Source organism: Macadamia integrifolia, chromosome 1 (assembly GCF_013358625.1).
Source record: "Macadamia integrifolia cultivar HAES 741 chromosome 1, SCU_Mint_v3, whole genome shotgun sequence".
In the NCBI taxonomy this organism is placed as follows: Eukaryota; Viridiplantae; Streptophyta; class Magnoliopsida; order Proteales; family Proteaceae; genus Macadamia; species Macadamia integrifolia.
This window is the reverse complement of record NC_056557.1, coordinates 8,084,251-8,100,146: the sequence shown is the minus strand read 5'-3', so window position 1 is coordinate 8,100,146 and position 15,896 is coordinate 8,084,251. Positions and strand designations below refer to the sequence as shown.

Sequence of the window (15,896 nt, the reverse complement as noted above, 5' to 3'; positions counted from 1 at the left end):
GATTCTTTCTTGTGCACTCCGCATCATGGCCATGCTCACCCCACAAGAAAGAAACGCCTCTCCCATTAGTTATTATAATTTCAATAAATATGGATGATAAATTCTAGTACTTTTTATTAATTGTTTATATAAAAGTTTGGTAGATCATGTCCTTAATAAATAAATAAAAAAAATTTTTGTTGGTGAAGGTATGAAAAATTGGTTGAAATACCTAAAAAAAGACCGGAATTTAATATGAACACAAATTTAAACCAGATAAGGAACTCAAAATGAAACTGAAACCGAATTGAATCGATTTGATTTTGGTTTCTAAACGTTTTCCTACTATCGATTTAGTTTGGTTTGATATTGATTTCTACATTTTGTATCTTGAACCGAATTGAAACCAACAAATAATCAAAACCAAACCATTTGACAGTAAAATTTTTTTTTTCCTGATAATATAAAGATATGGAGAGAAAGATATATACACCGTCCGATTAGGATAAAAGAGTATCTTTTAGGCTGATCTGCTACAATCTGCTCTTCCGAACCCAACTCTACGATTGGTGAGGTCAAACTCGACCCATAGGTTCTGCTGATGAACATTCCCAATTATATTGCTCGCCACTCCAAGTAAATTCGACTGACCGATGCTCAAGCAGTGGACCCCACCACCTACATCAGCCAACAACCTATCCTTCCCCACCACAATCTCTACCCCTTTCTCAAACTCCAACACTACGTCCCCCACTAACCGTCCGATCTCCGCAGCATCTCCATCAAAGCAGATATCCAACGCTTGTCCATAAACAAACCCTTTCTTCACCCTGGACCCCACCAACCTCATGATCTCCTCCTTCACCTTAGCATACGCTGCATCCACCAAGAACGTGAACTCCGTGCCGGAATCGATCATGGTCTGACCGGAACCACCCGCATCCGGCCTGAAAACGGTTCGAGGAATATCCAACCGTTTCGCCCCAATCCGTATCCCTTCCATCCCTACCGTATACGCCAACGGGTCGAAATTAGGCATGCGTTGACTTTGACTCCGATCGAAAATCATCAAGTCAACGTACCGAAACGCACCAGAACTTGGATTATTTCCGAGGTAGAAAGACCCAACCGGTGGTTGCCCCACCAACCGGTTCGGTCGAACCGGAACACAATAAGAGAACTTGGAAACCTTGGCTTGAGCAGCAAACGAGAGCCGTCCAAGATTCATTCCCAAAATACCCTCCGTGGAGGAATCTGTAGATTTCTCAGCACAACCAAGGATCAAAGGAGGAGTGGCTTGAGCGCTTGAGAAGGTAATTTTTTCTCTGACGAGATTGCCCTCAGCTAAAGTCCCGTCGGCGTAGAAGTAAGAGTAGTGGCAGAGACGGTTTTGGTCGCAGGAGGTTGGGAGGGTAAAATCGGGAATTTGGGGTTTACAGATTGGATGGTTACAGGGTAGAACAGAGAAGGTGGAGGAGCGAGAAGGATCAAAGGAAGACGATGAAAGAGGAGGCTTTGGAGGATTTGTGACCGTTGATTTCTTGTTGCATTGGATCCATGATAACTGGCTTCCGGTGTCTAAGACCATCTGTTGGGTCTGTGGTGGGGTCCCTATAGGGAGAGAAACGATCAAAGCCATTGTATACTTGAAGGAAGATCTGTAAGCATTTGGGTTGGTTTGAGGGGGTTGTTTGGTTGATGAGAAAGTGAGGAGAGGAGAAGAAGAAGAAGGAGAAGAGGGAGAGAGAGGGAGAGATGAGAGAGGGAAAGAAAGAGAGAAATTTAAAGAAGGTTTGGGTTTAGGGTTTTGGGTTTCTTGTTTTGAGAGGATGAAGAGAGAAGAGAGGGAGAGGAAAAGGAGGAGGAGAAGGAGAGAGTTGCAGAGAGCCATGGTTGTGGATGGTGGTGGGGTGGGGACTGAAGAAATTTGGGTTTGGGTTTTGGTTCTATTTATACTGTTTTTTTGGTAAACTTTCTATTTATACTGTTTGAATTTTAATGGTCGGAAAGTGAAGAGGGTGAACATAAAACGCCAAAATTGAACGCGTTATTTGATCGTTATTATTAATTATGCTGACGATTGTTTACCAAAATAAATTATGGTGATGATTGTTTATCTTCTAATTTAAAAAAGTTAGGCGTAAGAAGACACTAGTACCCCTTATTTACGTTAAGCTATATTTGGTTGCGAAGAAAACTAAAAGGAAGAGAAGTGAAAATTTCATATTTAAAAAAACACATATATATATATATATGTAATTATTACCCCATGTAACTGTATAATTATTTCAAATCATTCCATATTTGGTTATAAATTTTCATTTTACTTTAAATCAAAAACCCTTTGCTATAATATGTAAAATAAAAATTACATATAAAATATATCATTACCAAATATGGTTAAAAAAATCAAGTAGTTTGTATAATCACATTAAATCAAATGGGTTAATGATTATAAATATTCTTTTTTTAAATATAAAAATTTAATTTCCCTTTTCTTTAAATTCCCCTTCAAGCAAATTGAGCATTTATTATTTATTTTTCCTTCCAGATTTGAATCTTTTGTACATAATACTATTTTATGAATTGTCAATAGTGTGGCATGAAAGCTTCTTCCAACATCATTGGTGTCAATTTCGCATTGGCCTCCCTCTCACAGGAATTTTTTTTAATTGGAAAACTTTCTCTGAGCTGTCGAGGCATGGGACAGTAGCATCTTTTGTCTATCTCTTTGTTCTTCACATAAAATGATTTCACTGCTCTTCTACATACAATAACCTCATTAGCGCATTCCCCAAAGCCATTTTTCTCTCATTTCTAATATTTGAGGGTCTCTTCTCCAAGATGCCATTTACGCCATCATTGGTGTAGCATAGGAGATTCCTTCCACACCAATAGTGTGGGGTTGTGTGAAAAATCCACACATCACATCATTGTTTGATTACTATATATATAAAGACTGAAACACCCTCCCCCATATTCCATTTGTTGCCATTATTTGAAGCAGCCATGAGCCAACCTTTTAGTTTTGATCCTTTGTTTTATGAACACCAGAAACTGACACTACAAGCCCTTTGGATTTTGAACTTTTTCTTAATTAATGTTCTTTCGAGCTTTAAAATCTATGGCTAGCAAGCACTATTGAACCGGCTTTTTTGGTTATAATAAGAGTTCTTAAACAACAGAAGATTTTTCTGATTTGCTGTGGATTCTATTGTTCATTACTTCACAAGATGAAGCTTTGGGTAGCTGGGCAAGTTTGTTGTTTGAACAATACAAGCACAGACTAGACTTTTTACATGTGAAGCTCAAACTAGCAATTGTAATCTCTTTATTGATCTAAGAAAGTAATTTATTTGCTGCATTGGGTGGGTGCCCTAACATTGATTGCCAACAATAGAAACTAGCTATTATGCTCCTCTTAGTTTTTTTCTTGCTAAGACTTTGCTTGTGTTGGGTCTCAAATTTTGTGAACATGTTATTTACGTTATATTCTATTTATTTTTAATTTTTGGCTTAATCGAACTTCTACGCATGTTAAAAGTTTCAAACTCATTAAAAAATTGTATTCTTTGAACAATTTGGATAATTGATAAAACAAAAGGAAATTTTTTACAAAATGTGGTACTATGATGGAGTTTGTTACATGGCCAATCTAGAGCACACACTCAATCTTTGTAACATGCAAAATGGACAAGATAGCTCTCCATACATTGAAAATGGCCAAAATGTTTCCCATATTTTCTAAAAATATATAAATGGGAGAGGGTTCTCTTGAGTAAGCAGCATAGAGGAACGCACCAATGAGATGCTGCAAAATGAACTTATGCATAAGAAGGCAGCACGTATATTTAATATGATGAGGAGGGGAAAGAGAGAGAGAAGGTGCAAGCATACCCTCCCCTGATGGACCAGGGAACATTTTCCCTATATAAATATAGGGAATGCATTTTCTTTCCAGGAGCACACCTTTGTTTTCAGACATATGTCGGTGCAAAATGACTACCGCTCCCCTCTTGGTTGATGCCCAAGCAAGCACTCTCATTGGCCAGGATGTTGGAACAGTGGTAACACTTCAAGACAGAAAACATTTCTCTATAAATTTAAGGCAAAATGTTTCTACTTTGTACTAATGAAAATCTTTCGTACTCGAAAATCTATTTGTGCCATGTGGATAGGTTATATCATAATTCTAACCGTTCGACATATATAAAGAATATTATGGATAGGCATTGTATCAAGTTTCATACTCAAATTCAACAACCTATCTCTGTGTATCCCCTCTTGATTTTAATCATTCAGACAATAGTTTTGGATTCTTCTAACCTAAAAATTGCCACTTGGTCAATTCAATTTCAAGTGAAACTTGACATGTAAATAAGGGAACTTGGGATTTATAGGTTCACAAAATTTCAACAGAAAGTCATGAGAATTAGAAATTTGTGCAACGTATATAATAATTTTCTTTTTTTCTTGGGTTCTAACTTCTAAGTACAAGCATGTATAGCGGAGGAGGGTGGGGTGTTTACTACTTTCCACCTAAAAGAAAACATGAATTAGGGCAATAAAGGGTGAGACTTGCAATCATCTAAGTCTCTTACTTTTTCTCTTTTAAGCTTCATCTGAAAGCCTTTAATTAATTAAAAGATGGAAGAAGGAGAAAGAAACAAACTAAAGGGACACCAAAGTATTGTTGATATATAATGTAAAACAGTCACGGGACCACCAAACTTATGGAAAGTAATTCACGGACCATATAATAACAAAGACTGTAGTGTACATGGGTTCACATTTCTTATATGATAACATATGGAACATGAAGAAATAGGAATTGACATATTTTAGATCTTTTTCCAAACTTTCACCAAAAATGGAAGAAAGCCAAATCTTTTTCATGCATGTGAGAGGTGGTTATCTAGGGTGTAATGGGTTGGTTGTATTAAGTTTATCATGAGTAGGGGTTGGCCTATCTCATCAGTCATCACTATTGATAGCCCTAGTTACTTGCCATGGCGGCATCTGTGATCGCCGTTGGTCGATAAATTACTCTCATTTTTGTATGGTAAAATTATAACAGAAAATAATTTTATAAAAAAGAAGTTTCAAAATACATCTTTTGAGAGGTTTTACGATGTTTAATTTCCACGGGTATTGAACTCAAGATTTTCTTGATGTTTCTTTTGATGAAGTAAAGAGAGAACAAAAACTTTAGACCCATATTAGTTTTGGGAGAGGGTTAACTGAAGCTTATATAATATAATGGGAACTATACAATGATAGGGTTACATAAAAGAAAGGTTCAACTTCACTCTTCAAGAGATACCACTTAAGACGACGTCCTCTCTCTCTCTCTCTCTCTCTCTCTCTCTTCTTATTTTACGTCGTAAGGAGCATCTACAATCTTAAAGAAAATGGCCGGTAAAATGACTCAACAGACTCTCATCTATTTACAACAAAAACTACAATCTTAAAGAAAACGACCGGTGAAATGACTCAACAGATTAGATCATGAGTGTTTGTGAAGCATTCTTATACTACAGTATATTCAAGTTTGTAGCCATTAAATCAAGATAACTCTAACTCTCATCTATTTACAACAAAAACTTCAACAAACAATTTTTTTTCATCATAAATGATAAAATATAACATTAGATGGTTAAAACTCATAACCTTAAAAGAATACCAAGCATGTATTTTCCATTATGACCGACAGAAAATTACGTGGTTGGAATGCACATTCAAATTTGGATGATCTTTATCTCATAAAAATTAACTACTATATGTACAGAAAATCTAATTATAATGAAAGTTGGTGAAAAAATAAATTATAATCTCATTTTTTTACTATTTTATAATAAAAAAAAATCAATAAAGATAAATTCTGTCATTTCACATAAGACAATGACAACTCATATTCCTGTCAACTTATCTGCACCAAAGGATTCTAGAGTATTTCCAATTCATTTTCATTGTTATTTATTTGTTAAGCCATCTTATAATGATCCAAGTGTCCTTTTCATACTAAAGTTGTTTAAGTAGCTACAAAGGGGACTTTATTTTATAATCCTAAACAATCAACTAATACAAGACAATTATCTTCATATATTGTATAATCATTGATTTGTTTTAAATTTTAATCCTGAAAAAATGAAAAAGACAAGAAAAAATTAAGACAGATCCAAACCCAATTAAACTTCATTCACTAAGTGAATCCAATCATGATTAAAATGAATTTTGTATAAAATCCAAAGACTTACTATAAATCAATCAAGAGGGATTATAGATATTACTGCACTTGAAGCTAGAAAACAAAATAAGTGCACATGTTTCTTCCTATATAAGAAAAGAAAAACAAAGTTCTTTGTCTCTGTTATTTATTTTTGGGAGAATGTTCTCTGACTAAGAAGCATAGAGAGGAAACCAATAAGATGCGATAAAATAATATAAAGATTATTTTATATGAGGTAGATAGACATAGAAGTGCTAGCATTACCTGTCTAGAGAGACTCGAAGAACCTTTTCCATTTATTTTTAATCAGTAAATCCAATATCTAACCAACCAAACAATCAATCTAACAAGTCACAACAGAATAACTTAAGTAGAGAGAAGAATCGATGCTTACAGCCTTCCTTTTAGGGTTATGAAAATCGGAATCGGGTATTTAATTGGTCAGTGTCGATTTTGATCTGAGTTGAATGGAATTGATGAGAATCAGTCAGAATCGTCCGGAGTCAACAGGAATCCTTTGGATAATTCACAAGCGATTCCAATCTGAATAGACCGATTCAACCGATTCGATTCCAAATTTTGAAACAGTGCTTCCTTTGCCCCCCCCCCCAATCTTTAGAAAGCTATTAGATAGATCATGACCATAAGTTCATCTTTTGGTGAAAAATCTCCTTCCAATTTCAGTAATTCTTGGATGTTAAAAACATATTGCAACTCAAATCCAAGGACAAAAAATTCTCCTCTTTTTTTTTCTTCTTCTTTTGGTGTAAGAAATTAAACTAGTGCAATTTTTTAGCTTTGGTACCATAAGACGCATGAATTGATCATTTCACTGATACTTTGTATATGGGCACAGATCCTTCACTATCCCACCAACCTATCAACTTCAAAAGTTGATTAGGGTTGACTGTCTTCTTCGAATTCTACCAAAACTGTAGTCCTGATCCAATCTGGCATGGATTGGATTTTGAATTGGACCCCCGAGCATGGTATAATAGCCAAGATTCGTTTGTTGTTCTCCCTAAATTGTCTTTCCATGAATAGAACCAGGCATGCCCAAACTACACGAGGAAGAGTGTTGAGATATTGGGAATTATAGTCCCACATCTCGGCTCCTTAGTGCCGTCATATACTTGAGGAGTACTTTCCACGTAATGCCGTAAAATCCAATATTCTCATCATTTCCCTCTCCATTCATGCATCTCCTCGATGTATCTTTAATTATGTCAAAATCAATCCAATTAGGTGATCGGTCAATCAGATTACCCAGGAACAACAACAAATTTGTTGCAAATTGGATAGAAAATGCCAAGGACCACCTCATACTTTGCCTCTCATTGACCAGCCTATTTATGGAATCAAAGTATCACTATGATGACTCTAGGGTTTTAAAATAGTTTCTTTGATTCTGAATGCAGGGTGGTGAAGAGGCTGTTCAGGAATAAAAAGTTGCCTCACTTGCATTGCTCTTTTTGATAATACTAATCACATAATTAGTCAATTTTTGGAGCTACTAAGCTACTCAAATCAATAAGAAGGGGAGCCCTAGATTCATGAACAAACACAGACAAGGCTTTGTAACACTAGAGTCTAGACCCATAACTAGTCTTTAAGCTTCTCTCCACATTGTATGCACATGCAGGCTGATCCCACACTTCTTGATGCCCATGCTCTTTGGACCACCTTAAGCTTCCCCCATTCCCCACATAGAAACATCAATCGAATCTTATCCTGATTGGTATTATTTCAATAGAAATTTATTGTAGTATGAGAGAGAACTTGTATCAGATTGTTGAGTCTACAACACTAGAACCCTGTATGCTTCCATGAATATGGTGCATGTGATCTGTGTCTAATGCATGTCGTCTGTATAGTTATTGGTTTGAACCATGCAATATGGATGGAACTGAGAAGTATGGAGCCATGATCACAGGTATTTTCTCATGACTTTTTCAAGAACCCCATTTGAGAGATATTTTTCAATTCTGCTTCAAATGCATTCCTTTCTAAACTGTTCAAATAAATATAAAAAAAAATGGACCCAATTTCTCTTAACCCATGGTGAAGAGAGAATCTCCTCATTAGGTATATGATTGTGTACTGTAAAGGGTATCCCAAAAGGTAAGGTTTAAGAACCAGACTTTCCTTCCATATTATATGCACAAGCACTATGAATTATCTTTCAGAACCATAAAACTTTCCTTCCATATCATATGCACAAGGACTATAAACCAATGAACAAAGAAATAGCACAAGGTTCCTATGCAAGAATTTCTTGGGAGATAGAAGAACCCACAAAATAATGAGGTATCAAACACTTTTCAGTAGTCAGTTCTATTTGGAGAATTGCTAATTCACTCCTTCCCTGCAAAATCAACACAACTCGTTCGAAAGCAAAGTTATAAAAAAAAATATATAATAATAATAATAATGATAAAAACCTCTAAACCTTCTATTTTATTTCCTTATTGTAACAATTAAAATGCCTGAAGACTGCCACAGGAGCGCTACCTAATTGTATAGTTCTAAACAGCCATATCTTCTTTCCCACAGACCTCAACATCGGTTCCTGCAGATATCCTGCAAATATAATGCATGACCATGTCAAAATTGATATTTAAATTGTCCTAGAGAGAACTTATTGGGAAAGTCATCAAAATATTATATTATCTGAGCATTTTAATTAGAATTTCCCTCAGAATCTATGTAGGTTCAGGTCTTGATATCTTTTTCGTAAGATCAAAAGGCGCTTTACATGTGCTGTAGCCACAGGGGGGAAATGATTCTGCTTACTTGTAACAAAAAATCCCACCCATAAAAAGAGAAGTAATTTCTTATTTTCTCATCTCAGCTCTTCTTACCTTTCCACTAGCTGACGAGAGATCACCTCAAAAACTTCTTGAACAGGTCTTTCAGCATCAATCTGAAAAGTAGCACCAGTTAGCAGATGTCTACCTGCTAATATGAGACAAAAGGGGAGAGGGGAGGGGGGGTGCCTTAAAGCACACGATGAAAACAGGAGAGCAGGTAAATAGGGATCAGGAATCAAATCAGTCAGTGTCGATTCTGTTCCTAGTCAGCCAGAATTGACTGGAATCAAATCAGTATCAGCCAGATTGGCCAGATCGGTCATGACCGACTCTGATTCCAATTTTTTAAACAGTGTAGGAGATTCGACCCCATGACCTCTTGGGATGCCACACTCTATTGGTAGGGTACCAACCCACTGCACTAGCAGTTGTCTTCCTAATCATTAGAAATCCTATGTCGAAAAAAGGTGTACCCAGTGCATAAGGCTCCCACCACTGCAGGGCTTAGGGAAGATCATAATGTACGCAGTTTTACCCCTGCTTCACGGAGAAACTGTTTCCAGACTCGAATCCACAACCACCAGGTTGCAATGGAGCCAACTTACCATTGTGCCGAGGCCCGTCCTCATCAGATATCCTAGTCCAAATTTATATATATAAAAAAAATTATGTTTTCCTCAGTCAAATGAGAAACCTCCCAAATAAAGAAAGAAATCATGAACATATAATTACCTCACAAATCTTGACCTTTGATCTGTAATATTCAATTATAGGTAGAGTGCATTCTTCATAAACTTTAAACCGCTTTAGTATTGTATCAATGTTATCATCATCTCTTCCCTCCAGAGTTCAACCCAAAAAAAAAATGTAAACAAAAATGAGGAACATAACATGAACATAATGTTGGGGTAGCTTTTGTTGAGATGACTTTGTGAATATGATGTAAAAAGATACTTGGGTGATAAGACACTAAAAGGATGCAACTTCTCAAACCTGGTTCCTATTTAAAATGCGTCTTTTCCTCTCCTCCTCTGAACATTTAAAGAACAGAACAAAGTCTGGTTCAATATTCATCTACAAGACAGTTTTCCGTTATCCCCGCATGAAAGTAAAGGGAATTCTAACTGACAAGACACATAGCATATGAGTTAGATAGTTAAACAGAAATCAAAATAACAAAAAATGGCAGGAACCAGACGCTAATGAAAATAATCCATGATTTTTGAGAGTCAATGCGAGCTTACAACGTTCTCAAATGCAGCAAGATTCTCTTCATTACGAGGGAAGCCATCAATAAGAAATTTGTTGTTTCCACTCTCCTGCATTGCTTGCTGGAGAAGCTTAATTGTTACCTCAGAAGGAACAATCTTCCCTTCCTTCCGCATATTTCTGATCATGGTACTGTTGAGAAGAAAATGTTAGAGACATGCTTGTTTATTTTGATTCTTTTTTTTTTTATGCAAAGATACATGCTTGCTAAGCCAAGAAGACATAACAAAAATACCTTCATAATAAGAAGAAAGAATTTGTGGCCAATCCAAAGAAAAGAATCAAACAAAGGAAAGATGACCAGCTTCTTTGTAACCTCATTGGTGCGTTAATGAAGTGATCAACCTTAAGGACCAAGGGTCAAGGCTTGGCATAGGCATAAAACAGAAAGAAGAATGAGTTAGAAATCTCATTTTCGGGGTTACTTGGATGGAATTAGTCTCTCTGGAGATCTGCAAGGATAAATATCAGCAAGAATTATAAAAATGAAATGAACTTTTTATTATTTATGCAACTACACAAACTATTATCAATTGAAATTCTCAGACTGACAGTGATAGGAATAAAAATTTCAGATCCAAATATTTTGTATATCTACTATATAGTATGAATATTTTAAAACTAGATGAAAAATATTTCAATGAAAAAGTATGGAGGAAAATTTTCTTTTATCCATTCAGCTAATGAAGAATACTGAAAATTTTGAAAAGATTCTCCAATGACATTGGAAAATGTCCAAGAAAGGATAGAGCAAGTATTGGAGACTAAAATGAATAACAAGATATGGAACTAAAAAAGAACATAAATTCACATAAAATTGCATGTGCACAAGATTCATCTTTTCTATGTTATTAGCTCTCCAATTAACCCAATCCAGATACATAATAACTGTAATGTCATGCTTTAAAGTGCATGTGCACACCCATTTTCCGAATCAGATTCCATTTCTGCTTTAAGAAGATCTCCAGCGCTGAGATGGGTAAATCCGAAGTGTTCAACAATTTTCGCACACTGGGTTCCCTTTCCACTTCCTGCACCACCTATTCAAAAAATCATCACACTGCAAACTTAGCTCATACTTCTTCCAAAATTAATCCAAAGAATAAGTAGCCATAAGAAGCAACCAGCAGGCTTCTAATTGAATACGGTGTAAAATGTGAAAAACAGAAAATTCAAAAAACAGGGGAAAAGATCTGAGTTTGCATTATTGTCAATGAAGCAGGCAATAAAGATACATTATGTTCTAATTTGAAGATTAATCACAGATATGACGAAAGGAACATTGTAATCCCCCATAAGAGATTGAAAGAGGAGCACATACACCTTGGATGGACAATGATACAACCCCAATTAAGTTGAGCAAAATCTTCCAGCAAAAGAAGACAAGGAGGATCCCCTTTATACGTAGGCCACATGGTTGGAGTCAGTAGTCAAGATCTTGTTCGACAGAAGATTTACTCATTCGAATAATCTTCAGATCGATTGAAAAATAAAACAGAGAATGAGAGAATAAGGGAAAGAAGGACATGGGGTGGTCTCCCTCACCAACAGCCTCTAATCATATTTTGACTCTCTGTCACAGCCTCTCTCAGGACAATGGGGATGCACAAAGCAAAATTTCTTTCATCATTATATCGTTACCTTCAGATTACAGCCACAACCTTATAATGATAAAAATTGATTACAGCAATTACTCTTCTGGTAATATCTCTTCAAATAAGGATAGTTGATATGGCCAATCTCTTCCCAAAAAAGACAGCTGGTCAATCCCTATCATGTAGGAAGAATATTGGCTTAACACTCTTGACGATATCCTCTTCAAATTTGGAAACATGTTGGCTCAGACTCTAATCAAATTTGGAGATAATTTTCCACAAAATATGTTGGCTAATTAGTTGTCCTTGAGCAGAATCGATTGGGATACTTAATCCTCCAATTGAACTAGCTGATAACCCAATCTACTTGAGAAGAGCAGCTTCAAAAGCCATCTACTTGGGGAAGATGTTTTCATAGTTGGCAGAATCAATTCCTTAAAATCAACAGTAGGAGTCGCAACAAACTCATAATATTTCCTTTCTTTTTTGGGGGCACTGGATTCCAAATCTTAGTTTAAAACCGATCCTGGTGCAACCCATCCTAACAAAAATTTTGAAACTCAAATTGAGTCCAAAATCAGAAGGACTTCTAAACTATTACTAACACACATTAGCTAGTCCACATTGCAAAGCCAAACAGAACACACTCATATCAAACAGAAAAATCAGAAACCATTGGAAGAGAATCTGAATAAGAATCAAAGTTTAGACTGATCTAGAATCACAAAGAACAAGAAAGACTCTGATAAAATATATCGATAATGTACCTGCTCTAAAGCAGAAATAACTGCAGAATAGAATCTTTGAAGACACTTATTAATTTATTAGGAATAGCAGAACGCGCTGGTACTGAAAGACTACCAGCCATGGACAGGACAGGCAGAAGAGGAAGAAAGCTGGGTCACTAGCCAGAAGATGGGATGAAGTGCCCCTTCGCTGCAACATGGAATAAGAAGGAATGCAATTGTGATTTTAAACCTAATCATTGAGGTAATCACGTTATTTTTCTTCTTATGATCAGTTAAAAAGTAATGGGTTTTGGTTCTCCTCCGGGTTCAGATTCAAAAACAGGGTAATGGAAATGAGAGAATACGTCATTTGATTGAGAACAAGAGAAAGAAAAAAGCCTATCAATGTAAAGACCTAAGTAAAATAGAACCAAGACAACAAAGCAAGAAAAGAAAGACAATTAGCAACTGAAAAAGCACACATACCTTACTGGTTCAGATCAATCAAAACCCTTCTACTTCACTGCAAATTAATGAAATACTTTGAATTGAATAGAACCTCTGATTTGTTCTCCTTAGCCTGAAATGCAGTGAAGCAATTTAAAGAGATTACTAGGAGTAGAAGAAGAAGATGTGAAGACCTAGATTGGTAGGAATTAGGGCTTAGGGGAGTTGGGGAATGAGAAAGAAACAGTACTCACAGCCTAAACCGTTCATACTTTTTCGGTTTTTGTCCCGCGGGAACACCAAACAGGTTTTGTTCGCTACCGTTCCCACTCGGAAAATAGAATCACTCGCTGCTCAGCTGATCCGACTGAATAACCGAGTCAGTACTAAAGTAATTAGGGTTGAAAGTTCTTGGTATCCACAGTGGATCAATTTATAAAATAACTCACCCCTGTTGATGCCTCTATCTATGCTTTCATTGACTCTTGCACTTGTGTAGGGACTATATGGTTTCTACCATTTTTTCTTTTTCCCAACGAAGTTATCCTTGCCCTTGGGAGCACCATCTAACGACAAAAATGCAAGAAATCTCGATTTAATAACTATGGTCAATAGAATGTGGGTAAATTGCACTCGTTACCTAGTGTTAATATTTTGTTTACGATACCTTAACACAAATGGTTTGATGGTAAGGATATGGTAACATTCGATAATAAAACTATTAAAATGCCCCAAGTTTCTAAATTTATTACAAAAAATTACTTGGAAGGATACCGTTGAACACCACATTTGATTTGGATCACAACCATTTAATTAGCATCTTAAAAATTTTTAAAAACATAAAGTTGAACTCTTTATAGTTAAAATTCTTTTTGAAGCTATAAATAGAGTGATCTAAAATTATATTGTACCATAATATTTGTTAGGAAAATTATCTTGTACCACCCTATTTCTAAATTATATATGACATACCACCCTAATTTGCCTAAAATATCTAGTAGGTACCTGATTTGCGAAAAAAAATGACTCTTAAATCCATTCTGTTAGAGCAAAATCATTAAGTGGTGACGTGCTGTGGTTGCTATTTTCTAAATGGCAAGTTTACCCTTAAGAAAGGACAAACTTACTATTTTACCCTTCCATGTAAAACCCCCAAAACAATGAGTTACAGGACTAGGGAATCTCCCCCAAAACATTGAGTTGCAGATTTAGGCTCTCTCTCTCAGTGTTAATTAATGGCAACCTTGTAAAGATGAAGCCAAAAATAAAAGCCGTTACTCACATCCTCTTAACATAACTCAATATGTCCTAACAGGATACAGAGTGAGAGGTTTAGTTTAGGTTCAAGCTCTTCCAATGGCAGCTACACCCTCTACAACCCCTCATGTCTTGCAAAAACGACGTTCGCCCTCAATTTCTGAAGCCGATGTCTACTTATGTGGTTCCTTTTATACCTTCAATCCTTTTGGTGGTTTCGTGCAACTAAAATACCAAATTCCCTTCCATTTGTTTAAGGAGCTAATGGGTCACCAATTGTTGCATTCTGGTGCGAAAGCTCTCGGCTGTGTCATAGTGCAGAACTCGGGCTTCTTTGATGCTCTTGCGGCCGAAGGACACCCATTTTTCAAAAGGCTCATTTATGGGCTCAAATTTCAGGACCACTCTTTGGATTTTGTTCTAACCCAAGTAGCTTAATAAAGTCTGCTACTCCTGTTTCATTATTCCTGAAAAGTTCTAGTGTCATTGATGTACGTGGTTTCAACTTCTTTACATTGGTTGTTTTCAAGAAAAGATTTGATGGTGTCAAACTTTTTTAGAACTATGAGCTCCCGGATGAATGCCCATCTATTACAAACAACAAACGTTTCATGGAATACTTGGAGCCATTTTTTAGATGAAAAACCAGTAGGAACTGGAATTCAAGGAAATTTTTCATTATTACCCCACTTCATGGATATCTCTTCTAGGAAGCAGTTGATTTACATGATCAGATTCATAGAGAAAGAGCAAGAGAATAACGACAAGAACAAGGAGAAGAAGAAGAAATAGGGAGAGGGATAGAGATCAGGGAGGATGGGTTAGAAGAGGCTCTTAATGTGTGTCAGTTGTGTGTAAAAATGCCTGTGAGAAATGCGATCTCTGTTAAATCTGTAGAATGAGAAACGAAGAAGATGAAGATGAAGAGAGACACAACAGGGTCAAAAGGGTCTTTTTCAATTATAAGCTAACAACGTTATACTTTAGGGATGTGATTGATATTTTGGGCAAATTAGGGTGATATGTTATATATAGTTTAGAAATAGGATGGTACAAGATAATTTTCCTATTTGTTATAATTTAAAATGTTATATGAATAGCCATAATTCAAATTAAAGGTTCATAAAAAAATGCAATGTTGAATTATATACTCTTCAAATTGAAATAGTTATTATTATTATTATTATTATTATTATTATTATTATTATTATTATTATTATTATTATTATTATTTGAAATGTTTTTATATATACAAGAACTTGGGTCATCTCGTTACCAAAAAAGATTATTTTGGGTCATTTTAGTTTTTTACAATTTATGTCGACACCTCCTTAACACCATTTATGTTCATAAATTAAAATCAAACATCACTTTAAACTTTAAAGAGTTCGTTGAGTGAGATAAATATAAAAGCATAATCAAAAGGAGGAGGACGAACCCATCCATAGGTTGCTCAAATAGTTAGGGTGAATTGGGGATTATGTGGATAGATACATAGTCTCATATTTGATATCCTCAAAGAATAGTCGAGCTGCGCGTAAATTGAGTCGGACACCTTGATTAACCAAAAAAAAAAAAAAAA

At 35.8% G+C, this 15,896-nt stretch overlaps 2 protein-coding genes across 20 annotated transcripts; both read right to left on the bottom strand.

The window, feature by feature from the left end:
- Positions 1–393: 393 nt before the first annotated feature.
- On the bottom strand, positions 394–1,905 carry LOC122076269 (aspartic proteinase PCS1-like). The gene has a single exon (XM_042641594.1). It carries the CDS (start codon positions 1,868–1,870, stop codon positions 500–502), a length of 1,371 nt encoding a protein of 456 aa, XP_042497528.1. The 5' UTR covers positions 1,871–1,905; the 3' UTR covers positions 394–499.
- A 6,480-nt stretch (positions 1,906–8,385) lies between these two features.
- On the bottom strand, positions 8,386–13,418 carry LOC122075379 (UMP-CMP kinase 4-like). Of its 19 annotated transcripts, none has more exons than XR_006139256.1 (9): positions 13,097–13,305; positions 11,210–11,327; positions 10,523–10,739; positions 10,263–10,419; positions 10,012–10,142; positions 9,751–9,853; positions 9,492–9,655; positions 9,070–9,131; positions 8,386–8,788 (listed from the first exon to the last, which is right to left on the bottom strand). XR_006139256.1 is itself a non-coding variant. In XM_042640379.1 (9 exons), exons 5-9 carry the CDS (start codon positions 10,413–10,415, stop codon positions 8,734–8,736), a joined length of 459 nt encoding a protein of 152 aa, XP_042496313.1. In that variant the 5' UTR covers positions 10,416–10,419; positions 10,523–10,739; positions 11,210–11,327; positions 13,097–13,190; positions 13,312–13,418; the 3' UTR covers positions 8,386–8,733. The 19 variants fall into 19 exon arrangements, 9 of the variants coding, with proteins under 9 accessions (XP_042496313.1, XP_042496338.1, XP_042496322.1 ...); XR_006139260.1 differs by having other exon boundaries at positions 10,012–10,092; XM_042640379.1 differs by lacking the exon at positions 9,492–9,655 and adding an exon at positions 13,312–13,418 and having other exon boundaries at positions 9,751–9,858; positions 10,012–10,092; positions 13,097–13,190.
- Between the last annotated feature and the right edge of the window lie 2,478 nt (positions 13,419–15,896).